The sequence below is a fragment of the Bos taurus genome, chromosome 5 (genome assembly GCF_002263795.3).
Source record: "Bos taurus isolate L1 Dominette 01449 registration number 42190680 breed Hereford chromosome 5, ARS-UCD2.0, whole genome shotgun sequence".
Classification (NCBI taxonomy): domain Eukaryota; kingdom Metazoa; phylum Chordata; class Mammalia; order Artiodactyla; family Bovidae; genus Bos; species Bos taurus.
Genome location: NC_037332.1, coordinates 60,195,662 through 60,223,657, shown reverse-complemented (window position 1 = coordinate 60,223,657; position 27,996 = coordinate 60,195,662). Strand labels below are relative to the sequence as shown.

The 27,996-nt window shown below is 38.8% G+C and overlaps 2 protein-coding genes across 4 annotated transcripts in view; one reads left to right on the top strand and one right to left on the bottom strand.

The window, feature by feature from the left end:
• The window catches only part of CCDC38 (coiled-coil domain containing 38), a 34,473-nt gene extending 31,716 nt beyond the window's left edge, over window positions 1-2,757 (top strand). Inside the window, exon 16 of one of the 2 annotated variants that reach the window (XM_059886961.1) lies at window positions 623-2,757. In XM_059886961.1, the coding sequence (XP_059742944.1) occupies window positions 623-736 (114 nt within the window). In that variant the 3' untranslated portion in view covers window positions 737-2,757. The remainder of the gene's footprint in view (window positions 1-622) is intronic. The other variant, XM_024992504.2, reaches the window with a different exon arrangement.
• On the bottom strand, window positions 936-16,064 carry SNRPF (small nuclear ribonucleoprotein polypeptide F). 2 transcript variants are annotated; one of them, XM_059886725.1, is made up of 6 exons: window positions 15,985-16,064; window positions 9,285-9,403; window positions 9,034-9,173; window positions 7,031-7,156; window positions 2,458-2,522; window positions 1,767-1,894 (listed from the first exon to the last, which is right to left on the bottom strand). In XM_059886725.1, exons 1-6 carry the CDS (start codon window positions 16,062-16,064, stop codon window positions 1,828-1,830), a joined length of 597 nt encoding a protein of 198 aa, XP_059742708.1. In that variant the 3' UTR covers window positions 1,767-1,827. The 2 variants fall into 2 exon arrangements, with proteins under 2 accessions (NP_001181956.1, XP_059742708.1); NM_001195027.1 differs by lacking the exons at window positions 9,285-9,403; window positions 15,985-16,064 and having other exon boundaries at window positions 936-1,894; window positions 9,034-9,182.
• Between the last annotated feature and the right edge of the window lie 11,932 nt (window positions 16,065-27,996).

Genomic DNA, 27,996 nt, shown 5'->3' with positions numbered 1-27,996 from the left:
TATCCTTTTAATTTACACACATTCAGATATAAAGGCAAAACAAAAATAAACAAAAGGGAGAGAAAAGATTCAAAGAGAAAAATTAGTATGACATAAGTTGAGTGTATGCCCCAGAGAGAATAAACAGGTATGATTCAGGGTGTCCCTAAGCCTCTCCTGGTTGGAACACCTCCAAAAGCCAACAGGATTGTGAGTGCTCAAGAAGATAATAGGCGGTTTTCTCAAGTTATTGTTTAACAGGATTTTAAATGCTAGTAACTGTTGCTCAGCAGAGCAAAGTATCACTTCTAACCAGAGAAACTAGCTACTCCTCCTACTGGTGGTTACTGAGAAATGAAGTGTTGGCCTCAAACATGGCTTACCATATCTGAAACACATGACTTTATCTATACCCTCCCATTTCCCCATAACACCTAACTGCTCTGTCTTCTGCATACCATGGTACTCCATTTGCTACTTAACTCTGCCTGCGTTTGGACATCCATTAGTCATCAATCTCTTTGTAACTGGATTATTTTAAACTATATTATTCTTTGGGAAAATCAAGTTAATAATTAGTATTCTGGGTTATACTTCAATAGATAATGGTTATGAAAAATATTATTTTTCTCTTTTGTTTCAGCAGGGAAGACAACTTATCTACCGTTCAAAACCTCCATCTGGTAACAAACATGAACTACTTTTAGTCAAGGATACAAGAACAAAATCCCTGGAGGAAGAGTATTTTTTCACTTGAACAGGAGCAGTAAGACATTTATTACCAGAATGCCTTAGGCATATTCTGTAGATTTTGCTTTTCAGTCATGGCAATATTCTGCCACACATACAGGCCTAACCAATTTCAGAAGACAGGCCCTTATTCTAAAAGACTCTTATGATTGGAAATGAGAGTTACATTATTTTGTTGAAGACTTTTATTATCCATATCCTAACCATTACTGTATACAGCTAAACATTTATTCCTTCTGTTGTCCCAGTTGGGGATACACATCCACAGCTACTTTGTTAGTGTAACTTTATGGCGAATGACCTTTTAAGAGCAATAATGGCATTCTGACAACCTGAGACTTTAAATAATTTTTTTCAACTGATCCACAGGAAAGTTCATAATATACGTTTTATCACCATGAGGTATACATTTTAACAATGTACAGCTCTAAAACACTGATTTTGAGGAGTTTAAAACTTAAAACCACTAGATTATGTGGTCTGAACATAACCAACCTTGAGACTGATTTCTAATTCACGTTAAGGTGTTCTGTTCAGAAAATTTAATTCTCTTAAGTGAACAAACCATATGCCTTTAGCCTACATTTGATTTCACAATTTCTGTTGTGTTCTATACTCAAAACTATTTTAATTTTCAGGTGGTGTTTCAATTTTAGCTGTAATGTATGTATCATTTAGCATACGCTGATATAGTGTTAACATGTAATTTATTGACTACTGAGTAAAATAACACAATCTATATGAATTCTAAGAAAATATTTAACTTTATATATGTCAAAAGTGGCTCAAAAATAACTTTAAAAGGTCTCGGTTAATATACAATTTCAAGGGCTGAAATTCACTTTCACAAACATTTATAAAGCATATAAATACATTTCTCTCATAGGAAAAAAAAATACAGCACTGGGTTTACATGAAAACAAACTTGAATAAAGTTGGGTGGCTTTTAAAGTATTAGTTCTGTGAATAATCTTTGAACTGTTTCATCTGAATATGCAAGTAAGTATCTGAATATGAATAGCCGCTCACAGTCAAACTGAAAACCAAACAGATTTTTATTGTATACAAATATATATAAAAAATTCCCCCCCAAAGATGCTATTCTCTCATTTCCCCATCTTCTTCTTCTTCTTCAACACCCCTGATATAAAGGACATTATTACACCTGTAAACAGAAAGACACCATTTTGTTGTTTCAACAAGAGCCCATGTAAGATCTGAATTATTACTATTACTAGATTTTTTTCATTACAAAAATATTAATGCTAAAGTTACAACACATCATTTCTCTTTTAAAAAAATTTACCTTTGGTTGTTATAGAGCACACGGTATTACTTTTATACAATGTGGTTGTAAAAATGACTAGAATTTAGAGGTGTGAAGCTAGTTCTAGAAAGTAAGTATAATACAAATACCTAACAGCAGACAGACCCACCCAAAAATCAAGTTCTTGCAACTAAAACCACTGAAAAAGGCACAGTTAAGAGCTACAAAGTTTAATAGCCACACTAGGAAAACCTTAAGAATGAACAGCTCCGAAGTATTTAAATCTGCTTTGACAAGTTTAACAATTTCAAGACTCTCGAAGTCTAGCTGTAGCATATTATTCTAAATTAATAGTAGTTAGAAAAAAACATAAGTCTGAGATTGAGGCACCAATAGTTCATTTAAACATGTATTTCTAATGCTCATCACCAACTCCTTATATATACTACTGACATTGTTACCTTATTAAAACTTCACCCAGATGTCCAGACAATGCTCCATCTATGTATTCTTCTGTGTTTGCAAGCTTTAAATAAGAAGAAAATGTATTATCATACCAGAGGAAAAGAGTATTATATAGCTAATACTGGTGAGAGAACTTATTAACCGAGACCTTTCTGTACCAATGATGTACATTTATCCACAATAATTAGATTAGCTTTCCAATACTACTGTAGTCCTTTTTGGTTTCATGTAAAACATTAAGTAAAGTTAATATTGATGGATGTGGAACTAATATAATAAAGCTTGTTTCAACACAATTTTTAAAATCTCTCAGTAATGTATATTTCTTTCTATTAAACATTAACATGTTAGGAAGTCTCCAATTTATGAATAAGCTTGAATAATTCTGAAGAACTAGACAGTAACTTTTCTTGGACTAACAACATTGTATCAATCATACTGAGGATCCCAATGGGTATAAAAGCTATGATTAAAATGCCAAATACTCTTATTCAACAACCAAACTAAAGAAATGAATAAGGATATTTAAAAAATAATGTGCTAACAAACAGGAAAAAAAAAGTTCTTAAGAGGTTAAGTAATTAAGAGTGACCCTTATGGTTACTTTAGAGAACTCTATTATTTCTAACTTTACATCAAAATGTTTAGCTTTCCTTCTACATATAGTTAATAAACTTTACTTGTGAATTAAAATCACAATCAGTGCTACTGGGACTCAGAAAAGAAATGAACAGGAAAGGAAACAGGCAAATTTCCATCACTAACTAGGTAAGTGGGCAAAGGGAAAGAAAAACAGGGCTTAGAACGGATGTTAGATAAAGTAATTAAAACATGTTAATGAATTAATAATGCTACTGGATACTATTCCTTCTCCTAGACAACAAAAATAATCTCGTAGAGGATATGGTTTTGCCTGAAATTACTGCCGACAATTAGTTTTGTATGCAAAAGATCAACCAGCTTTTTTTTTTTGAAGTGATTATTTGCAGCAGTTGTTCACCAACATTTAACTGGTTTCTAAATTATACAATGATGCTTCAAAGGCCTTCTACGACATTTTTTTTTTTAGTTGAATTACAGCTGATTTACATTACTGGGCTAGTTTTGAGTGTACAGCAAGATGATTCAGTTACGTTTTTCAGATTCTTTTCCGTTATAGGTTACAAGATACAGGGTAGTTTTAGTTCCCTGTGCTATACATGAAATCCTTGTTTATCTATTTTACATATAGTAGTGTGTATCTGTTAATCCCAAATTCCCAATTTATCCCTCTCCATCCTTCCCTTTAGTAACCAAAGATGTTTTCCATGTCTGAGTCTGTTATGTAAACATGTTCATTTGTATCATTTTTTTAGATTCTACATTTTCCTCTTTAAGACTTAACCCTGGGGTGCATGTATCTTTTTGAATTAGTTTTCTCTGGATATATGCCCAGGAGTGGGAATACTGGATCATATGTTAACTCTATATTTTAGCTTTTTAAGGACCCTCCATACTATTCTCTATAGAAGATGTACCAATTTACATACTGACCAACAGTGTAGGAAGCTTCCCTTTTCTCTACACCCTCTCCAGCACTTATCATTTGTTAGACTTTTAAATGATGGCCTTTCTGACCGGTGTGAGGTGATACCTCATTGTAGTTCTGATTTGCATTTCTCTAATAATTAGTGATGCTGAGTATCTTTTCATGTGCCTGTTAGCCATCTGTATGTTTTCTCTGGAGAAATGTCTAGGTCTTCTGCCCATTTTTTTTTTTATATTGAGCTGTATGAGCTGTTTGTATATTATCATATTTTAATTAAATCCAAAAGTCTTACTATCACTTAAAAGGCGTTCCATGACTACCACTCCAACTTCTCTATCATACTTCCCTTATTAACTCTGCCCTGGCCTTCTTGCCAAGCCTTGAACAGAAAAAGCATGTTTCTGTTACATAGCCTTTGCAATTTGCTGTTCCCTCAAATTGGGATGCTCTTTCCCAAGAAAGGGCTTCCCTGACAGCTCAGTTGGGAAAGAATCCACCTGCAATGTAGGAGATCTCAGTTCGATTCCTGGATCGGGAAGATCTGCTGGAAAAAGAATAGGCTACCCACTACAGTATCTTGAGCTTCCCTTGTGGCTCAGCTGGTAAAGAATCCATCTGCAATGTGGGTAAACCTGGGTTCGATCCCTGGGTTGGGAAGATCCCTTGGAGAAGGGAAAGGCCACCCATTCCAGTATCTTGGCTAAGAGAATTCCATGGCCTATAGTCCATGGGGTCACAAAGAGTCGGACACGACTGAGTGATTTTCACTTTCACCAGATATTCTTCACTCACTCAGTCAATTCTGGTCTCTGCTTAAATTTACTTTCTCAGAGAGGCTTTCCCTGGCTATCCCTTCTAATACTGTACACTCTTTCACTCCATTCCATTTCTGCTTTCCTTTTCTTCAAAGCCATCTACCATTACCTGATATCACACTATAAAACCATCTTCCATCACTAAAGCATAAACTTCTTGAGCACAGCAACTTTTGTTCACCGGTATATTCCGTGCCAGTGAACAAACTCAAAAAAGCATCACCAATGTGGTTAGTTACTCAGAGATACTAACTCTTGCTGGCTCATTAGAAAGCTACATTACTTCTAAAACCAAATATTTGGTGGGTTATTTTTTTATTCCCTTCTTTTAATGAGATATCATTCTTATACCACAAAATTCGCTTCAAGTGTACAAGTTGGTGATGTTTAGTATATTCACAAACTTGTGTAATTAATCACCACTATGTCTAGAACATTTTTAGCACAATGGGTATAGTCTTCAAATTTTTCTATAGCCCTGGCAAACGATTACTGCTTAGATAATTTTCCAGGAACTCTGGGCACCTGAGCATGGTCTGTTCAGGTGGTAAACTCTAAAGTAAAGAAAATCTCAGCTTTGAGCCTATAAGTGCGCCTATTAGTATTCACCTAAAAACATAACCAGTATAGAATACACGGAGTCATGATTGACCACCTATCTAGGTTCCCTTTAAAATTCATTCATCAGTCATTAATCAGTCACACAAATACCTGTGCTTCAGGAAAATATAACCTCAAATATTTTCTTCAAAAAAGTGGCTGAAAACTACTAGAATTAAGCAACAAAAATTTAAAAATGGCCAAAGGACATGAATAGGCATTTTCCGCAAGATATGTAAATAACCAGTAAGCACATAAATAAGTCTCAACATCACTAATCATTAAGGAGATGCAAATCAAAACAATGAGATACTACTTCACATTATTAGATGACTATTATTATAAAAACAGAAAACAAGTGTTGGTGATATTAAGAAATTGGATCCCTCATTCATTGCTGGTGGAATGTAAAATGGTGCAGCTGCTATGGAAAACAGTCTGGCAGTTCCTCAAAAAATTAAAGAATCACTGTACCATCCAGCAATTCCACTTCTGGATATAAGACCCAAAAAGACTGAAAGTAGAGACCCTTAACTGATTCATGTGCACCTATGTTCACTGCATTATTCACAAATAGTCAAAAGGTGGAAACAATTCAAATATTCAACAACAGAAGAATGAGTAAAATGAGGTATATACAGTCAACCCTTGAACAATACAGGTTTGAACTGCATGGACAAGTTGATGCAGAACCACGATATGGAGAACCAACTATGGACTCCAAGCATCTGTGGAGTTCAGCACAGCAGGCAGGTCCTGGAACCAACGCCCCAAGGATACTAAGGGACTGCTACACACAACGGAACATTACTTCAACCATAAAAAGGGCTGAAATTCTGATACATGCTACAACATGGATGGACCCTGGAAACACCATGCTGAATGAAATAAGCCCGACACGAAAGGACAAATATTTTAAGATTCCACTCATATGAGGTACCTCAAATAAAGACAAAAAGAATAGTGTTTACCAGGAGGCAGAGGGAATGGCGAGTTCTTGTTTGATGGGCATAGAGTTTCACTTTGGGATGATGAAAAAGCTCTTGAAATGGATAATGGTGATGGATGCACAAAAGTGTGAATGTAGTTAATGCCACTGAGTTGCACACTTCAAAATGATTAAAATGGTAAATTTTACATTATACATTTTAAAATCACAATTAAACACAAAGTATAAAGCCTGGCCGAAACATTTACAGTAGCCAATTTAACAGACACATAGTCAGTTCATCACGGTCTGTTTTCTCCCTCAAGAATTGCTTTTATCAAATTACTTTGATGTTATACATTTAGCATTTATCAAAAGACTTCACTTGAAAAGTTTCTCTCAGAGCTAAGTGCTGCAAAAATTTGTGCTTTTTCTGTACACTCTAGTGTATTTGTCTTATGGCACTGTGAACCAAATGTCTGAGCTCTTCTTACTTGTAAACACTAGGAGTGAAATCTGTGCCCAATCTCACATGTAGTGATCACAGTTACAGCATCCTTCCTGGCCTTGACTTTATTCCTGAATTTTATGTTTGTCAGTTATACGAATTATATCTTTGTAAGTCACACTAAACCTCTGAGGAGTCAGGGGAAGAAAAATAAATACAACTTAATGATCTTTATAACTCTTCAGCTCACCTGCATGTTCATATAGCCATCTACAGACACCAGGTAGCCCTTGTACTCCATTCCCCATTTAAGCTTCACCATTACTGGCTTTCCTGTTAATCCGTTGAGGAAAGGTTTGGGGTTGAGGGGCAAACTCTGCATAAAGAACAACAAAAAAAAGAACCCAATTTGATTAATTCTCTTCTTTATTAAACCATCAATACTATTTGGTGTCCAAATGAAGCAAACTCTTGATTTCCTTTCATTTTATTACATAATTTTCACTTCTGTTGAAGAGCTTCAGAGAAATTAAAATACCTAGTCAGCCAATTTCATCTTCAACCCATTAAAACTTACAGAAGTATTCACTGTCGACTTAAAACACTGAATACCTAATATACATCACTCACTGTCCCAAGGCCACAAAAAAACAAAGGTAAAGGCAAAAAAGGAAAAGGAAAAAGAGCAGCTGATAGTCCCTGTTCTCATGAAGCCCACAGTGGGAGGGTCAAAACATACAGACAGACAATTATTTTGCAATGTAGTAAGAGGATATATGCTGCGTACAAGGATACCAAACAATCTCAGGTTAAAAGCAAAGGGAGGATTGCCTGAAATAAGTAGTGCCTTTGTTTTAAAGGATGAGAGGTATTTCCAGAGGGAAAAGGGCAGATCTAGGCAGGCTGGGCTACCTATGTAAAAGGAGGGAATAGTGAATCAATAAGGTGATCTCTGGGACATAGGAGTTAGTTCTGTGTGAGGCCACAGGAGGAGGCAGGGGGCAGATCATGCTCCACAGCTTTTCACTTAGAATTCCAGGAGATAGGATTGGCTCTTCTTTGACTTGCAGGGTCTCCTACCTATAGGCAATCCCTAAACTTGTTTATTCAGCAAACCAATAGTATTCCCAGTCAATTCAGACTTTATTTCCTTTCCTCATCTGCTCACTCATCAGCTCAAAGAAGGAAAAGAACCAAGAAACCTGGCTACTGAACTCCTCTAGAATAAACATATCCGGAGTGATCTCAGGTGGGTCTCCAATTTTCACTCTTGTCTTTCTCCAACTTACCAGCCACAAGGCAAGTATTACTTTTATCTTATCTCTGCTTCAAATGCTTCAATGGCTTCCCAATGCACTTGGGAGTTGAATCCAGAATCCCTCATAAGGCCTAAGAAGTCTTGCCCGACCCTATTATCTCAGAACCTCTATCCTTGCAAGCGGCTGCAGTCTGCTCTCAATTCTTTCAACTGGTCAGGTTTTCCTCTCGGCCTTAGGGCCTGTGCTCCTGATCCCTGAGCTGGGCCTTCATACACTTCTTCCTGCTCTTTAAGGAGCTGTATTCTCATAACGCTTAGGTTTCAGGTTAAATCCCTCCTCCAAGAGATGCACACCGTAACCACTCTTCTAACGTACCATGGCAGGCCTTCACAGCACCCTGTTTGCGCCCTTCTCAGCACTTAACATTACTTGAAAGTACACATTTATCGTTATTTGATTAATGTCTTTCTCCCATACCGACTGAGTTAACCTAGAGCATGGTCCGCATCAATACTTTTCACCCTATATTCCAAGCACCTAGAACTTTACCTGGCCCAGGCCCTGGCAGGTAGCAGGCGCTCAGTAAACATTTGCTAAATGAACACATTTACTTGAGAATACTCAAAGGCTGGGCTCAGTATTCCAAAGGGCTGTCGGGCCTCTCAACATCACTAGACGAAACAGGATTTTGGAGTGTGTAAAGTGGAACGTGAAAAGTCGCTTTATCTTTACCCCAACCCCGGGCCCCAGGCAGCAAGAACACCTCAGGCTCGGATTCAAACGAAGAGGAAGGAGGCAGGAGCACTCCTAGGGAGGGAAAGACAGGGCTTCGGAAGGAGGGCGCGCCTCAGACAACCAGGGCGGGGAGAAAGGGGCCGGCCACCGGGCCCGCGGCGCCTCACGCGGATGAATGGGAAACGCGCGAAACCACCACCAGGCCCGGCAAGTCTCCCTCTCTCTCACGCGCAACTCTGGTCGTTCTCTTTCTCCTTACCATCGCGACTGCTGCTGCGGTAGTGGGGAAATGCTGCAGGATACTCGCCGCCGACGCAACTCTCGTGCGACCCTCGGGACTGAAGTAACCACACAGGCCTTTAAGAGAAATGGCCGCCAAATAGCAGCATGACCTTTCACCTCAGACTGCCGCTCTTCTGGCTTCTGTGATTGGGCTCAAAGAGATGCATGCTGATTGGAGGAAGTGGGTGGCCTGTCTCCGGGCAACCACAGGAGCCAACGGGTGCGTACCTTCCTGGTAGCGCGCGGCCATTGGAAAACGAGCTACTTCGCTCTGCCGGAAGAATGAGTACCTGCGATGCAGCATAGGCAGTGAGATGCTCGTCTTCCTCAAGGGTTTGTTGCGTACCCTGTAGAGGGATCGTGATTTCTCGCCAGCTTGGCTAGTGGGGGTTTCCTTAGTGGCTCAGACGGTAAAGAGCCTGCCTGCAGTGCGGGAGATCCTGGTTCCATCCCCGGTTTGGGAAGATCCTCTGCAGAAGGAAATGGCAACCCACTCCAGTATTCTTGCCTGGAAAATCCCATGGACGGAGCAGCCTGGCGGGCTACAGTCCATGGGGTCGCAAAGAGTCTGACACGACTGAGGGACTTCACGTTCTACTTTCTACTTCTAGCTATTGGGGGTTTCCTTAGTCCTTGTACACTTGGGAGAACGAGTTTGGGTCTCTGGAGTTAGAAGCAAGACTGGATAGACTTAAGGGAGCTGAAACTCACAGAAGATCAAGTACAGAATATATTTCAGATGAAGTCTAGAATATGGCGTGGTGGTCTTCCTGCCCATCTCTTTCTTCTGCCTTGTGGACAGAGGTCCGCAACGGTCTTTATACTGCATTTATATTTGAGGTGGAGGATATTCATGCTATCGCGGATTAATCCTTTTAATGTACAATGGAATTGTGTCATATGGTAATTCTGTACTTGAATTTTTGTACCGGACTGCTTTCCACAATGCCTGCACCATTTTATGTTCCCACTAGCAATGTATGAGATTTCTAACTTCTCCACTATCTCACCAACACTTACCGTTAAAAAAAAAAAAAATCATAGTTATCCCATGTGCTAAGTCACTTCAGTTGTGTCCAACTCTTGCGACCCCAAGGACAGTAGCCCTAGATTCTTTTGTACATGGGATTTTCCAGGCAAGAATACTTGAGTGGGTTGCTGTTTTCCTTCTCCAATAGTTATCATAGTAATCCTAATCCTAATAAACCATCTCCTTGTGGCTTTGATTTGCATTTCCCTAAAACAGTGGAAACAGTGTCAGACTTTATCTTTTTGGGCTCCAAAATCACTGCAGATGGTGACTGCAGCCATGAAATTAAAAGACACTTACTCCTTGGAAGAAAAGTTATGACCAACCTAGATAGCACATTGAAAAGCAGATACATTACTTTGCCAACAAAGGTCCGTTTAGTCAAGGCTGTGGTTTTTCCAGTGGTCATATATGGATGTGAGAGTTGGACTGTGAAGAAAGCTGAGCGCTGAATAATTGATGCTTTTGAACTGTGGTGTTGGAGAAGACTCTTGACTTGCAGACCCTTGGACTGCAAGGAGATCCAACCAGTCCATTCTGAAGGAGATCAGCCCTGGTTGTTCCTTGGAAGGAATGATGCTAAAGCTGAAACTCCAGTACTTTGGCTGCCTCATGCGAAGAGTTGACTCATTGGAAAAGACTCTGATGCTGGGAGGTATTGGGGGCAGGAGGAAAAGGGGATGACAGAGGATAAGATGGCTGGATGGCATCACCGACTCGATGGACGTGAGTTTGAGTGAACTCCGGGAGTTGGTGATGGACAGGGAGGCCTGGCATGCTGTGACTCATGGGGTTGCAAAGAGTCGGACACGACTGAGCGACTGAACTGAACTGAACTGAATGACTAATGATGTTGAGCATCTTTTCATGTGCTTATTGGCTACTTGTATATTTTTGGATAAATGTCTGTTCAAGTTATAGGTTCTATTTCTGGAATCCTTGAATGAATTGTCTAATTTAAAATCAGACTAAGTTTTTTAAAATACAAGGAAAAGTCACTTAATTATTCTGGGGCTTGTTTTCTTCATTTATACAGTTTGGGACTAGATCACAGTTTTCAACCTCACTACTAGTGACATTTTTGGCCAAACAATTCTTGCTGTGGGGTTTGCCCTTTTATTGTAGAATGAATATATTGCAGCAGCATCCTCAGCCTCTGCCAACTAGATGCCAGTTGCAACCCGTTCCCTCCAGGTTGTCACAACCAAAAATGTCTCCAGATATTACCCAGCATCCTCTGGATGGCACAGTTGTTCCGCATTGAAAACTTCTGGATTAGATCAATGGTTTACGAACACAGGCCACAGACTTGGCTCACTTTGCAGGTAGTATTAAGGCTTTGCAAACTTTTTTATTATTCAAAAATAAAACAACTAACAAATAGTACATTTAAAAATTCAGTCAGTTCAGTTGCTTAATTGTGTCTGACTCTTTGTGACCCCATGGTCTGCAGCGCACAAGGCTTCCCTATCCATCACCAACTCCTGGAGCTTACTCAAACTCTTATCTGTTGAGATAGTGATGCCATCCAACCATCTTGTCCTCTGTCATCTCCTTCTCCTCCCTCCTTCAATCTTGCCGAGCATCAGGGTCTTTTCAAATGAGTCAGTTCTTCACATCAGGTGGCCAGAGTATTGGGGTTTCAGCTTCAACATCAGTCCTTCCAATGAATGTTCAGGACTGATTTCCTTTAGGATGGACTGGTTGGATCTCCTTGCAGTCCAAGGGACTCTCAAGAGTCTTCTCCAACACCACAGTTCAAAAGCATCAATTCTTTGGCGCTCAGCTTTCTTTATAGTCCAACTCTCACATCCATACGTAGTTACTGGAAAAACCATGGCCTTGACTAGATGGACCTTTGTTGACAAAGTAATGTCTGCTTTTTAATATGCTGTCTGGGTTGGTCATAGGTTTTCTTCCAAGGAGCAAGCGTCTTAATTTCATGGCTGCAGTCACCATCTGCAGTGAGTTTGGAGCCCCCCAAAATAAAGTCTGCCACTGTTTACCCATCTTTTTGCCGTGAAGCGATGGGACCAGATGCCATGATCTTAGTTTTCTAAATGTTGAGTTTTAAGCCAACTTTTTCACTCTCCTCTTTCACTTTCATTAAGAGGCTTTTTAGTTCGTCACTTTCTGGCACAAGGGTGGTGTCATCTGCATATCTGAGGTTATTGATATTTCTCCCAGCTATCTTGATACCAGCTTGTGCTTCATCCAGCCTGGCATTTCGCGTGATGTATTCTGCATATAAGTTAAATAAGCAGGGTGACAATATACAGCCTTGACGTATTCCTTTTCCGATTTGGAACTAGTCTGTTGTTCCATGTCAAGTTCTAGCTGTTGCTTTCTGACCTGCATACAGCTTTCTCAGGAGGCAGGTCAGATGGTCTGGTATTCCCATCTCTTTCAGAATTTTCCACAGTTTGTTGTGATGCACATAGTCAAAGGCTTTGGCGTAGTCAATAAAGCAGAAGTAGATATTTTTTCTGGAACTCTCTTGCTTTTTCAATGATTCAACGGATGTTAGAGGATGATGTCATTTGCATATCTGAGGTCTTATATAGTCTCTATTAAATGTGCTGACCTTTTTTTTGCCACAGGACTGGAAAAGGTCAGTACCTTTAATAGAGACTGTATAAGACTGATGAAAACTTTATGCTCCTTTGCTTTTTATTAGAATGAAATCAACTAAAAATATAAATACTAGTTGATAATCATGGATCAGAAGCTCTACGGGCATTATTAGATGTATCTGGTTTATAAAAATGGACAAGCAAATTGTCAATAAATGATGTTTTTTAGTTTCACAAATTATAGATTCAATTTGGGGGAAAAGTAGAGAGTAAAACCCTTTAGAGGTGGTGCAGTTGTAAGGAATCAGTCTGCCAATGTAGGAGATGCAGAAGACATGGGTTCAACCCCTGGGTTGGGAAGATTGCTTGGAGAAGGCAATGGCAACCCACTCCAGTATTCTTGCCTGGAAAATACCATGGACAGAAGAGCCTAGCGGGTTACAGTCCATGGGATCACAAAGAGTAGGATATGACTGAGCAACTGAGCATGTATATAGAGGTAAAAAGACTAGGAACCCCTCAACCAGATGACAGCTTCAAATATCAACTTTAAACACAGTTTGATTCCTTGCTGTACTTCCACAGGGTGCCGGTGGTGAATTTTGAGTAAAATTTCTAATCATACAGACACTTGGAAGTTTATCTGTACAAAAAGGGACTTCACTGTTCTCAAAACACAAACAAAACAAAACCACGTGGAACTTCTCCCACAGTCGCCTGTGCTGTACAATCTCCCTCCCTCTCTTATTCCTCCAGAGTTTCCAGTGAATCAAACTTCTAAATTTTTTTTTTTTTTTTTTTGGGCAGCATCCCCAATTGGGGCCCAGGGATTGAACCCTTCCCCTTGCATTTGAAGTGCAGAGTCTTTACTGGACTACCAGGGAAGTCCCTAAATTAAAAAAAAATACGTTTGTTATTTTACTTTTCATCTGTTACCCACCCTGTTGGATTCCAAGGTGGCTCAGGCGGTAAAGAATCTGCCTAGAGTGCAGGAGACTGGGTTTGATCCCTGGGTCAGGAAGATACCGTGGAGAGGGAAATGGCTACCCACTCCAGTATTCTTGCATGGAGAATACCATGGACAGAGGAGTCTGAGGGGCTATAGTTCATGGGGTTGCAAAGAAACGGACATGACTGAGCAACAAGCACTTCACTTCAAATTCCTTTGGTTCCAGGTAAACAAAAATTCAGTGTTTCTGATAAATGTTAACAGAGTGTAGTGAGTCAAACAAGCGTGTCTGTTGGACCATCCTGTGGCTCTTTCTGGGTTGCTTGGTAATAAGCTTGCTGGGCTTGGTGGCTCCTGGCTCTCTCTCTCTCTACAAAGGTTCCAAGTGCTAAGTGTTCCAGCACTTGTAGGGAACAGCCCTGAGCAGCTGACAACCAAGCTCAAAGACCACTTTCCTCTACATGCAAGGCTCTTCTGACGAGGGGGCAGGCAAGTTTGCTCTTCTGGAGCACAATTCTTGAAGTGTTTGGCCATATCAAGCCCACAAATACTGGTCCATGGAATGCCAGTCAGGTCACTGACCCTTCTGCCTGCAGATTCCTTCCTTCACTGTTTGGCCCTAGTCCATCACTCAATCAGATGACACCCAAGGTAGAGCTTCACTTTGCCAGTATTGACTGAATGAATAAAACACGTGGAAGAAAATGATAACCGGACTCGCTGTGATCTAGATTATCTCACAGACATGCCGTAGATTAGAATTATACGTGAGGAAGGGAATAGAACCTTGAAACTGTAGTCTTAATGCTTATTCTCTTCTTCCCAATTGCGAGTTCCACTGCAGATGCTACTTTTGTTAAGCAAAAGGTATGGCTACTCTTTCTAGTCTTGATTTAGGTTGATGCTTTCAGAGAAGGGAAACCTTGCAATGGTGACCAGGTTTGTGGCCTTTTTTTTTCAGTTCCACCTATAATAAATTAGGGCTTTGCAGGTGGCACTACTGCTAAAGAATCTGTAATGCAGGAGACTCAGGTTCAATCCCTGGGTTGGGAGGATCCCTTGGAGTAGGAAATGGCAACCCTCTCCAGTATTCTTCTCTGGAAAATTCCATGGACAGAGGAGCCTGGAGTCCATGGGGTCGCAGAGAGTTGGATATAACTAAGCAGCAGCAGCAGCAAATATAAACTAATGGATTAGTTATGTAAGCTTGTTTCCAGCCCTTAGGACATCAAGTAGTTAATCACATTCATGGAAAGGAAATTATTATTTTTATTTTGAAATAACTTCAAATTTATTGAAATATTGCAAGCACGGCACATTAACTTTATTTTTCCTGAATCATTTGCTAGTAAGTTGCCAACATGATGCTCTATTACACCAAATACTTTAGTGTATATTTCCTGCAAATAAGGAGTAAGAAGAATACTATAGTCTAATGTAGTACATATTTTTAGTGTAGCTAGGAGTTTTGCCTGTTTATCTCCTAGGGAATTAGAAGTTTTAGCATTTGAAATTAATTCCTATGGGTTAAAGCAAGCATGGTAAAATTTTTATTTAGGGCAGGTAACCAATAAAAAAAATACGACTTTAGAGTGATATCGAGTTAAAAAATCTACTTTTGAAAATATTTTAAGAGAGAAGATATAAATCAATGAAGCTCAGTTTAAGATTATGTAACAGAAAATAAATATTAAGAAATATATTGATAATCTGTATGGTCAGTTATTTCCTCTTTTTCTCCTATCTTTTCTCTTCCCTTTTCTTCAATAAGTATCTATTTATCACTGACTCTATTACAGGCTCTGGAGATCCAAGGGTTAACAAATAGAGGCTGGGTTCCTGCGTGCTTGGACCTAGTTGGACCCAGTTAGTGAAAGAAAGAAGAAAAAAAACTTCTAGGACAAAGGAAGGCAGAGAAAAATAGCAAAGTACTAGGGATTAAGCAACATCTCATTTTTTTCCTACCTTTGTCCTATTCTAGGCTTTTTATAGTTTTTCCTTGCTGTGATCTGTCTTCTTTCGACTTCTCATAAAACTCATTTGCGACAATCATCAAAGGGTTGTACTTGATATTATAGCAAATTAACCATTTATAACATTTTCCAAGATGAGACTCAAAAACTTCTATAAAAAGAGAAAACAGTAACTTTATAGTACAGAAATCTGGCAAACACTGCCTTAACAAAGTAATAAAGGTCAAGATGATCACTGATATCCATGGGCATCATGTTAATCTGACAAATGTGTATTCTCTACTTTGCCAGTTAATGATAAATGAGCCATTTTGAAGTCAAAGGAAGTTCTGTGCACAAAGGGAATTCTGAAAGTGTTGGGGTTCTCAAGTGTTACTCACTTTCTCCTTTAACCTCTCCTCACCCATCCTTGTTCTCTGCTGAGACTGTCTTTTCCCCTTTGAGCTTAAGTGCATTTGGCCTGTCAGTCAGGGCCACTTCCATTGCCATCAGGCTTAACAAAAGTTGCTATAAAACTGCTTTTATTGAAGTGTCAGAATATTACAAAATACAGAAGAAAGGCAGAAAACAATATGGCAACATGAAATATACTTCATCTCTGTTTTTAGCACATTCTAACATTTGCCATATTTTTTCCCACCCCACCCCACACTCTTTAAGACATAGAAGTTCCATTCCTTCATCTTATTTTACACTTCCCCACCACAATTCCAGTAGTTCCCCTTTGAGAGGAACTGCAGGCTGCATACCTAGATCTGAAAATGGCTATGCCCATCTTCAGCTTTTCTAGACCTTTTCATCTTCAGTTTTCCCAGAAATTGCCACACTGTTCTTCAAAGTGGATGTGTATTAGGGTTCTTCAGAGAAACAGAACCAAGAGGTTCTGTGTGTATACACACAGGCATATAAACACACAAACATACAGAGATTATACACACACACATACATATAATATGGAGTGAGAGACAGAGATTTCATGAAATTGGCTCACAAGGTTGTGGGCCAAGCCCAAAATTTGTGGGGCAAACTAGCAGACTACAGATTCAGGTGGGAGTTGATATTACTGGTTTGAGCCTGAAATCTGCAGAACAGTTCAGTAACTGAAAATATAGTCAGGGCAGTCTTGGGGCAGAATCACTTTTTTGAGAAACCTCAGTCTTTTAATTCCTTCAGCTGATAGGGTAAAGCCCACCTGCATTCCACAGGGTAACCTGCTTTACTCAAGGTCTACTGATTTAAGTGTCAATCACATCGAAAAATACATTGTTGCTTTCATAGCAACATCTGGACTGGTGTTTGACCAAGCAACCAGGTAATATAACCTAGTCAAGATGACACATCAAATTAACCATTACAGGTTGTATCAATTTACACTTCTACCAACACCTTTTGAGAGTTCACAGTGTTACCAACTCTTGTAATTTTGTCAACTTGTTTAGTGTGAACTAATACTTCATATTAATTTGTATTTCCATGACTACTAGAGAACTGAACATATGTTTTATATCTTTTGCTTATTGCTTTTTTCTTCTTTCTTTTCCATACAGCCCACATGTTTTTTCTTACATTTGGTCTTTGTCCAAGTTCCTCTGTTGTGTCCTATGTTTGTCAAGATTTTGGTTGCATGTAACTGAAACTAGCCTAAGGGAAAAAAAACAATCTGATTATAGTTTCTGTTTTCATTTTTGTTTCAACAGTGTGCATGTTGGTGAGGAAACTGTTGTTTTTAGTCATTCACTAGTGGATGAAAGAAATTTGGAAGTAAGTCAAGAGAGAACAAAATATGATTTGATAGAAGGAAGTAAAGTTGTTTGCTTTATTAATGTCACTTTACCAGGTGCAGAGTCTTTCGGCCTTCCTAGAAGTACTGAAATACTTTCCTTATAAAAGGACGCTAAGTGATTTAAAGCTCTCTGTCTCAGAACTATTGATTTATTGATGTTTTTGTTGTAGTAAAATATACATAACATAAAATTTTCCATGTAAACTATTTTTAAACATATAGTTTATTGGCATTAAGTACACTCATTATTGTACAACCATCACCACCATCAATCTCCAGAACTTTTTCACTGCAGACATTCTGGATCAAATAATTCTTTGTTGGGGCTGAAGCAGGGTGCCTGTCCTATATATAGGAGGATGTTTAGCATCATCCCTGGACTTTACCCATTAGATGTCAGTGGCATCCCTCCTCTCGTCAGTCACGACAATCAAAAATGTCCCTCAGTCAGTTCATTTCAGTCGCTCAGTCGTGCGACCCCATGGACTGCAGCATGCCAGGTCTCCCTGCCCATCACCAACTCCTGGAGTTTACTCAAACTCATGTCCACTGAGTCAGTGATGCCATCCAACCATATCATCCTCTGTCATCCCCTTCTCCTCTCGCCTTCAGTCTTGCCCAGCATCAGGGTCTTTTCAAATGAGTCAGCTCTTCGCATCAGGTGACCAAAGTATTGAAGTTTCAGCTTCAACATCAGTCCTTCCAATGAACATTCAGGACTGATTTCCTTTAGGATGGACTGGTTGGATCTCCTTGCAGTCCAAGGGACTCTCAAGAGTCTTCTCCAACACCATAGTTCAAAAGCATCAATTCTTCTGCACTCAGCTTTCTTTATAGTCTAACTCTCACATCCATACATGACTACTGGAAAAACCATAGCCACGACTAGACGGACCTTTGTTGACAAAGTAATGTCTCTGCTTTTTAATATGCTGTCTAGTTTGGTCATAACTTTCCTTCCAAGGAGTAAGTGTCTTTTAATTTCATGGCTGCAGTCACCATCTGCAGTGAGTTTGGAACCCCCCAAAATAAAGTCTGCCACTGTTTCCACTGTTTCTCCATCTATTTGCCATGAAGTGATGGGACCGGATGCCAAGATCTTAGTTTTCTGAATGTTGAGCTTTAAGCCAACTTTTTCACTCTCCTCTTTCACTTTCATCAAGAGGCTCTTTAGTTCTTCTTCATTTTCTGCTATAAGGGTGGTTTTATCTGTGTATTAGAGGTTATTGATATTTCTCCCGGCAATCTTGATTCCAGCTTGTGCTTCCTCCAGCCCAGCATTTCTTATGATGTACTTTGCATATAAGTTAAATAAGCAGGGTGACAACATACAGCCTTGACATGCTCCTTTTCCTATTTGGAACCAGTCTGTTGTTCCATGTCCAGCTCTAACTGCTGCTTCCTGACCTGCATACAGATTTCTCAAGAGGCAGATCAAGTGGTTTGGTATTCCCATCTAATTCAGAATTTTCCATAGTTTGTTGTGAAAAAATTTCCCTAGATATTACCAAATGTCCCTGGGAGACAAAGTTGCCCCTGGCTGAGAACCACTGATTAAAATAGGAAGGATTTTCATTGTAAATAGAGTTATTTTAACTGTGAAGAAATAACTTTGGAAAAATGCATTATGGGCATTCATTAATATCAGACACAGAACTATTTATGATTTGACTATGTATCAGATCAGTCATGCTTTCAGTAGTAAAAAAAATAGAGCATTTAATTGCCACAACAGTGATAACATAATCACTCTGATTGGCATTGCTTCAGAACAGCAGAGACTAACCAGAAATAGTCTAGATTGGAAATGACAGCTTTGCATGCATGACTGAATGTGAATGAGTGAAAAATTGTTGACGTATAAGGTTAAGAAGTCTATTTAGTTTTTTTTAATCATAATTACTGTATATTTTATAGAGTAACATCAACTAGCTTGTAAAAAAATAGCCATTCTCTGTTATTCTCAAACACAGAGAGTATCTTTTGTTAAAAAATTATTTGATCTTTTTGGCCAATATATACAGTAATTACAGTGAATAATACAATATAGACAAATATTTGAGGAATGTATTAGTTATACACCAAGAAAGTGAAATTTCCCAAAGCCAAACATGATGCTACATCTATTGCTAGCCAATGTCTAAAATGATGGAATTTGAGTAGCATTTTGACTTTTAAAGCACTGAAGAACCTGTCCATGTGTTGTAGAAATATAGTGGGCTATTGTGTAAAGAACTGTAGAAATGAGGCACTTAATGTTATTTACATTGTTCCAAATAGTTGATATTTATCCTTAGGTGTGAGAACCAGTTAAGATTTTAAAAGTCAGGTTTATTCCATACCAAACTAGTTCTATTTATTTCTAGCAGTTATCAACTTATTTTATTTATGGTTGCTGCGATTCTGAAAACAAAGAAGTTTTTTAGTTCTACACTTGATCCCATAGATATTTGGTGAAGTCCGTTGACCTCTCTAGGCCTTAGTTTTGCATTAGTCAAATTAAGGGATTGAAATAAATCATTTTCTCTGATAGTTTAAATTAATAACTGGAATAAATTGAAGATTAAAATAGGAAATACCTATTTTGATATAGTTGTAACTATTGTTGTAACTTGAATTGTAACCATGGTCTCAATTATATGAGACTAATCCTTCATACTCCCAAATAAAAGACAGAATAGATTTTCAGTTTGAGTAACAGTGTTTCTTACAGATTAAGCCTTTCAGTTTTCCATGTATGTTCAGAGTGTTAGGCAAGAAAATATGATTCTTTTAAAACCATACACTGTAAAATGAGATTTTGCAATGATGCTGTTAAACATCTGTATCTTGATTCCCATAGTCTAATAGAGCAATTAGAAATGTAATAATTTAGAAGGGAAACTAAAGCTGATTCTGCTTCTATCCAATTATAGATGACAAATTAGATTTTTATAACTGACACAAGATTAAATTTATTCAGCAGACTATTTTTATTCATAATGTAATTTATTTATCCATAATTATTTAGACAATAAAAGTTTTCTTCTCCTTATAGGAACTTGCTATGCTTGGGGGAAAGTCTAGACTGTTTTCAGATCTGTATAATAATAATAATATTTAAGTCAACAGCAGCATCATTATGACTGCCATTTATTGAGCACTTATGTGTCAACACTTTACATATATCATCTCATTTAATCCTTACAGCAACTCTGTGAGGCAGCTATTATTAGCTAGAGTTGCTAAGTAACTTGCAGAAAATCCCACAAGGATTAAACCTCAGAGCCAGGATCTTTCTCCAACTTTGCTCCTTAGCACTTCTAATGCAAACTGTATGAAGCCCAGGGAAAACAAACAAACACAATCTATCTTAATTCTACATACAGTTAATAGCCTAAGTTAGTGAAATTTCTGTACTGCAGACTGAATGTGATTTATTTTGACATATGTGATTGTCCACTTAATTACCCATACACATAACCTTCCGTATAGTATCAGACTCGTCCGTCAGTCTCCAAATTAGGTTTTGATGTGTGGTCAAAATTAAGATCACTCTTATATCAGAATGTCTGCTATTCTTTATTCTATTCTCTGTCTGTAAGCAGATATAGGAACCAAAGAAAGCTCCTGGGAGTTTAAATTAGAGAAAGACATTCTTAGCTTCTTACAAATCTGCCCTCTCTTTTGAATGGTTGTCCTTCATAGGCTTGCTTAAAGGATAGACATTTTCCCACAGCCCCCTGCTGCTTCTGAATGAACAGATTCTCAGCCCCCTGCTGACTGGTGAATATATTGCTTATCCTCATTTTTACTCTTTACTGACAGCCTTCATAATAACTTGCCTAGAAGACAAATGGCATGGCAGAATCTCTGACAACTCATTAAGGAAGAAATACAGTAGATTTCTGCCAAATATCACTACCCCCTTAAAGTGAACTGAGAGCAGTTTTTGTCATGATGGAAGAAGAAGCTGCTGAGAACTGCTGCCTTCTGTCAAAAGCAGCATAATGTCTCTTTGCACTGTTTTAAAGAGAGATTTAATGACACATCAACTTGTAGATTATCTATAGTGTTCTGCCTTGGCGCGTGCTGTTCCCTCTGCATGGAATGCCTGCCTCTCCCTTCTCTGCCAAACTTTTCCAGAGACAGCCCAGATGGTATTTTCAATATGATCCCTTCCCTATCTCCCATGGCATCACTCCTTCCTCTAGGCTCTGGCAATACAACTGATATGTTGCAATATAGTCTGTATAATTATTTGTTGGTCTTGACTCAACTTGAAGCTTCTTGAACACAGAGACCGTGGTGTACTTATTCATCTTTGTGTCCCCGGCATCCATAGCAATGCTTAGCACAGAAAAGGTGCTGGGTTACTGATTGTTAAATAGCTTGTCTACCATAGGAAGAATCTTTCCTCATTGGGGTCCAGACCTACATAGAGTATGGTGATTACAATCATGGAAACCACTGACAAGTCCCAGTTCTGCTAGTTCTTTGACGTGTAACTTCTTCATTTTGTAAAATGGGGGTTATAATGGTGTCTACCTCATGGAGGTATATTTCTGCAAATTTTTTCTGTTTCATTCATAGTTGAAGATCTGTTTAGGTTTTCTACTGTTTATTCTTGGGGACTTTCCTGGTGGCTCAGTGATAAATAATCCTCCTGCCAATGAAGGATACGTAGATTTGATCCCTGGTCTAGGAATATCCCCTGGAGAAAGAAATGACAACTCACGCCAGTATGCTGGTCTGGGAAATCCTATGGACAGAGAAGCCTGGCAGGCTGTAGTTGGCGGGATTACAAAAGAGTCAGACATACCTTAGTGACTAAACAACAAAAACTTCTTATTCTTGAGTCAATTAATGTAATTTATAGTTTTCTAAGAATCACTCACATCTTTTTATTTATTTTCATAAAGTACTCTACTTGTTGATTTCACCTATACATTTGTTTATGTCCTGAGGAGAAGGGGACGACAGAGGATGAGATGACTGGATGGCATCACTGACTCGATGGACGTGAGTCTGAGTGAACTCCGGGAGTTGGTGATGGACAGGGAGGCCTGGTGTGCTGCGATTCATGGGGTCGCAAAGAGTCGGACACGACTGAGCGACTGAACTGAACTGAACTGAATCTGTATATATATGTACTCACCTCTTTTACTGTTTTCCTTTTTCTAGAGAGAAATATGTAAAAATGTTAATATTTGGCTCTCTCTGGGTGATAAGATTGTGTTACATTTATATACGTCTCTTTTTACCAAATATTCAGAAACCAGTATGTATGTTACTTTCATATTCACAAAAAAATACTTAAGAAAATCTCTTTCAGTTCCTAAATTGAGACCAGGAATATTATATGGAACATTCTTAGACTGGAACCGGGAAACTGTACTGGCTCAGATGCTTTTTCCTGAGCCTTGAGGTAAGAGTCATGAAACCAGTGTGATTTCTCTAGTTCTCATCTGATACAAAGAAAATTAGCCACTAAACCATCTCACCTGCTATAGTTATCATCTTATATAAAGGTAAAGATGGTTGGAGTCATGTAAAAGATCATGAAGAATTAGTCATTGGGGCCGAACTCATCTTATGTGGTGGATTGAATTTTTGGTGACTCAGCATATCATTGATGATAAAAAATAATCACCCTAGTGATGAAGGACAACTTAGTTAATATGTCAGAATGACACATAGCAATGCGTGAAACATCTGAATGTATAATTGGAAGTATCTGAATGTGTAACTGGAAGTAACTGTAATTAATTACCTGTGTAATTGTAATTAAAATGTGTAATTGAAAATATTCAACATTTTAAAATTTCCTGTGATTCTATAGTAGCATTTTTAGAGGGAAACTGGTTTTTAAAAAAACTATCTGGAAGAAGGCCCCTTCTAGTTTCCTGGCTCACAGCAAACTAGAATGAAGAGATAGGCAGCCTAATTTGATTCAACAAATATTTTTGGATTAACTAGTTTGAATCTCTTACTAGGCCATAAGTAGAAATGTCTTGATTGTCCTTGTTAAGGACATAACTACTTTCAAAGGGACTTTCTACAATTAGGTGTTAATGATTAGTTTGTTGTTGTTTAGTCACTGAGTCATGTCTGACTCTTTTGTGACCGCATGGACTGTAGCCTGCCAGGCTCCTCTGTCAATGGGATTTCCTAGGTGAGAATACTGGAGTGGGTTCCATCTCATTTTCTAGGGGATCTTCCTTGACCAGGGATCGAATACGTGTCTACTGCATTGACAGGCAGGTTCTTTACCACTGAGCCACCAGGGAAGCCCAACAATTAGCTTACTAGGTTACTATATGTTCAGTTCAGTTTAGTCGCTCAGTCATGTCCGACTCTTTGCGACCCCATGGACTGCAGCACGCCAGGCCTCCCTGTCCATCACCAACTCCTGGAGTTTACCCATACTCACATCCACTAAGTTGGTGATGCCATCCAACCATCTCATCCTCTGTCGTCCCCTTCTCCTACCCTCAATCTTGCCCAGCATCAGGGTCTTCAAATGAGTCAGCTTTTCACATTAGGTGGCCAAAGTATTGGAGTTTCAGCTTCAACATCAGTCCTTCCAATGAACATTCAGGACTGATGTCCTTTAGGATGGACTGGTTGAATCTCCTTGCAGTCCAAGTGACTCTCTAAGAGTCTTCTCCAACACCACAGTTCAAAAGCATCAATTCTTCTGTGCTCAGCTTTCTTTATAGTCCAACTCTCACATCCATACATGACCACTGGAAAAACCATAGCCATGACTAGATGGATCTTTGTTGACAAAGTAATGTCTTTGCTTTTTAATATGCTAGGTTGGTCTAGGTTGGTCATGGCTTTTCTTCCAAGGAGTAAGCGTCTTTTAATTTCATGGCTGCAGTCACCATATGCAGTGAGTTGGGAACCCCAAAAATAAAGTCTGACACTGTTTCCATTGTTTCCCCATCTATTTGCCATGAAGTGATGGGACCAGGTGCCATAATCTTTGTTTTCTGAATGTTGAGCTTTAAGCCAGCTTTTTCACTCTCTTCTTTTGCTTTCATCAAGAAGCTCTTTAGTTCTTCTTCACTTTCTGCCATAAGGGTGGTGTCATCTGCTTATCTGAGGTTATTGATATTTCTCCCAGCAATCTTGATTCCAGCTTGTGCTTCTTCCAGCCCAGCGTTTCTCATAATGTACTCTGCATATAAGTTAAAAAAGCAGGGTGACAGTATACAGCCTTGATGTACTCCTTTTCCTATTTGGAACCAGTCTGTTGTTGCATGTCTAGTTCTAACTGTTGCTTCCTGACCTGCATACAAATTTCTCAAGAGGCAGGTCAGGTGGTCTGGTATTCCCATCTCTTTCAGAATTTTCCACAGTTTGTTGTGATCCACACTGTCAAAGACTTTGGCATAGTCAATAAAGCAGAAATAGATGTTTTTCTGAAACTCTCTAGCTTTTTCGATGATCTAGTGGATGTTAGCAATTTGATCTTTGGTTCCTCTGCCTTTTCTAAAACCAGCTTGAACATCTGGAATTTCATGGTTCACATATTGTTGAAGTCTGGCTTGGAGGATTTTGAGCATTACTTTGTTATTACTATATGTAACTCACATCTTAAACCCTAAGTGATTTGCCTGGTGCTGACCACAAAGTATATATATTAATAATTTTGTCCCTTTCTACTAGGATATATATAAGCTTTATGACAACTAAATCTTTTCGTTATTTCATTGTTTTAAAGTCATTCGGTTCAGTTCAGTTCAGTTGCTCAGTCGTGTCCGAATTTTTGTGACCTCATGAATTGCAGCACGCCAGGCCTCCCTGTCCATCACCAACTCCCGGAGTTCACTCAAACTCATGTCCATCGAGCCAGTGATGCCATCCAGCAATCTCATCCTCTGTTGTCCCCTTCTCCTCCTGCCCCCAATTCCTCCCAGCATCAGAGTCTTTTCTAATGTCAATTCTTCGCATGAGGTGGCCAAAGTACTGGAGTTTCAGCTTTAGCATCAGTCCTTCCAAAGAACACCCAGGACTGATCTCCTTTAGAATGGACAGGTTGGATTTCCTTGCAGTCCAAGGGACTCTCAAGAGTCTTCTCCAACACCACGGTTCAAAAAGCATCAATTCTTCGGTGCTCAGCTTTCTTCATAGTCCAACTCACATCCATACGTGACCACTGGAAAAACCGTAGCCTTGACTAGACGGACCTTTGTTGGCAAAGTAATGTCTCTGCTTTTTAATATGCTATCTAACCTTATTTTTAAATTTTTATTTAATTTTTAATTATTATTTTAATTAATTAATTTTACTTTACAATATTGTATTGGTTTTGCCATACATTGACTTGAATCTGCCATGGGTGTACATGTGTTCCCCATCCTGAACCCCCCTCCCACCTCCTTCCCCATCCCATCCCTCTGACTCATCCCAGTGTACCAGCCCCGAGCACCCTGTATCATGCATCAAACCTGGACTGGTGATTCATTTCACATATGATATTTTACATGTTTCAGTGTCATTCTCCCAAATCATCCCACCCTCTCCCTCTCCCACAGAGTCCAAAAGACTGTTCAATACATCTGTGTCTCTTTTGCTGTCTCGCATACAGGGTTATCATTACCTTCTTTCTAAATTCCAAATATATGTATTAATATACTGTTTTGGTGTTTTTCTTTCTGGCTTACTTCACTCTGTATAATAAGTTCCAGTTTCATCCACCTCATTAGAACTGATTCAAATGTTTTCTTTTTAATGGGTGAGTAATATTCCATTGTGTATATGTACCACAGTTTTCTTGTCCATTCATCTGCTGATGGACATCTAGGTTGCTTCCATGTCTTGGCTATTATAAACAGTGCTGTGATGAACACTGGGGTATTACCTAACCTTAGGACACTGTGTAGCACAACAGAGGTATGTAAAAGATTTTAAAATTAATAGTGATGATAGTGGATAACACTTATCAGTGTGCTAAACATTGTGCTGGTCCCTTAAATGAATTATTACATTGAATCCTCATGATAACTTTAGGAGTTACTATTAACATCTTCATCTGACTGAGGTTTGGAGAGATTAGGTAACTTGTTCAAGGTCACACAGCTTGAAAATGGTTTGACTAGTATTTAACATTAAGTCTGTCTGATTTCAGAGTTTTTGCTACTTTGATCACCAAACTCAATGAATGGTTGGTGGCTAAAAGAGTAAGTGAACTTTCATTTGCAGAAATTTGTATTTATTTAATCACTTTTCTTAAAAAAAAAAAAAAGATTTCTGATTTTACGAACATCTTTCTATAGGAAGGAAAAACTATAAGTGCCTATGAGATTTATTTTACTATATTTCAAAGACACAGCATTGTTTTATATTATCAGTTATGTATCTGTTATAGTTATAGGTATCACTTATGTATCAGTATAGGTAATTATGATTGTAGACCTCATTGATTTTTGGTAATATCCCAGTTTTAGAGATGTTAAATTAAGTGTCTTACAACAGGAAATACATGTGATATGCGCGAATATGTGTGTTCTGTATTGCAACGTGAAATTTTCTGCAAGTTCTGAGGCAATACAGTGTAGTAGTCAAGCATGCAGACTTTGAAGCCTGTCTGTTTCTTATTTGCTTGCAGTCATGGGGAAATTATTTAATTTCTCCAATTCATCCATAAAATATGGATAATAATAATATATTCCTTTGGATCACTCGAAGTACACTTTATTAGACCTAGCTAGGCATTTTTAGTTTGATTTCTAAAGTCTTTTACAAAAGATTGATTTGTTTCCTTGCTTAAAATCTCTATCAGCTGTCAGAGGACCTGCATTCGTATTTCTGCCTGAATTTTATTTTCAAATACCATCTTTTAGTTCAAAGACTTATCATTGTCTTCAGGAGGGCTCCAGTTTTATGATGCCCTAAAAATGGCCATCCTATCAGGTTATTGACACTAACTGAGCTCAAGGTAAGAATATGATGTTAATGAGACACATTTCCATGCATTCACTTCCCACTGTAAATCTGTTAATTTTGCATGAAGAAAACCTCCGATCCGTAACTATAGCCTACAGTTCTCATTCTAGCCATCCAGGGAAGATGTATATTCATTCATATTTTCTTGATCTTTTTCTCCATCCTCCTCTGTCTCACAGGTTAGTTTTTGCACAAATAATCCTCTTAGCTCTATTCAGGTGACAAGTGAACAGAATTCATTTTTGTCAGATGAGGCCCTTATGGGTCCGGTGGATCAACTTGTAATGAGATAGGCTACTTGTTAAGATGAGTGATAATGAAGTTTTGGAGGCAAAAAATGATGTCTTTTGCTCTAAGTCTAGGAAATGTTTCCTGAGAAGTTTCAGTTCAGTCGCTTAGTCATGACTCTTTGCGACCCCATGAATTTAACACGCCAGGCCTCCCTGTCCATCACCAACTCCTGGAGTTTACCCATACTCATGTCCATTGAGTCAGTGATGCCATCCAACCATCTCATCCTCTTTCGTCCCCTTCTCCTCTTGCCCCCAATCCCTCCCAGCATCAGAGTCCTTTCCAGTGAGTCAACTCTTCACATGAGGTGGCCAAAGTACTGGAGTTTCAGCTTTAGCATCATTCCTTCCAAAGAAATCCCAGGGCTGATCTCCTTCAGAATGGACTGGTTGGATCTCCTTGCAG

Excerpts from the sequence above, each read along its gene's own strand:
- SNRPF (XM_059886725.1), bottom strand. The coding sequence starts at position 16,064 with ATGGAAGTGGCCCTGACTGACAGGCCAAATGCACTTAAGCTCAAAGGG. Across the intron at positions 9,404-15,984 it reads TCAGCAGAGAACAAGGATGG|GGTACGCAACAAACCCTTGA; the intron begins GTGAGGAGAGGT and ends ATCCCTCTACAG. Across the intron at positions 7,157-9,033 it reads CCGCAGCAGCAGTCGCGATG|AGTTTGCCCCTCAACCCCAA; the intron begins GTAAGGAGAAAG and ends TTCTTTATGCAG.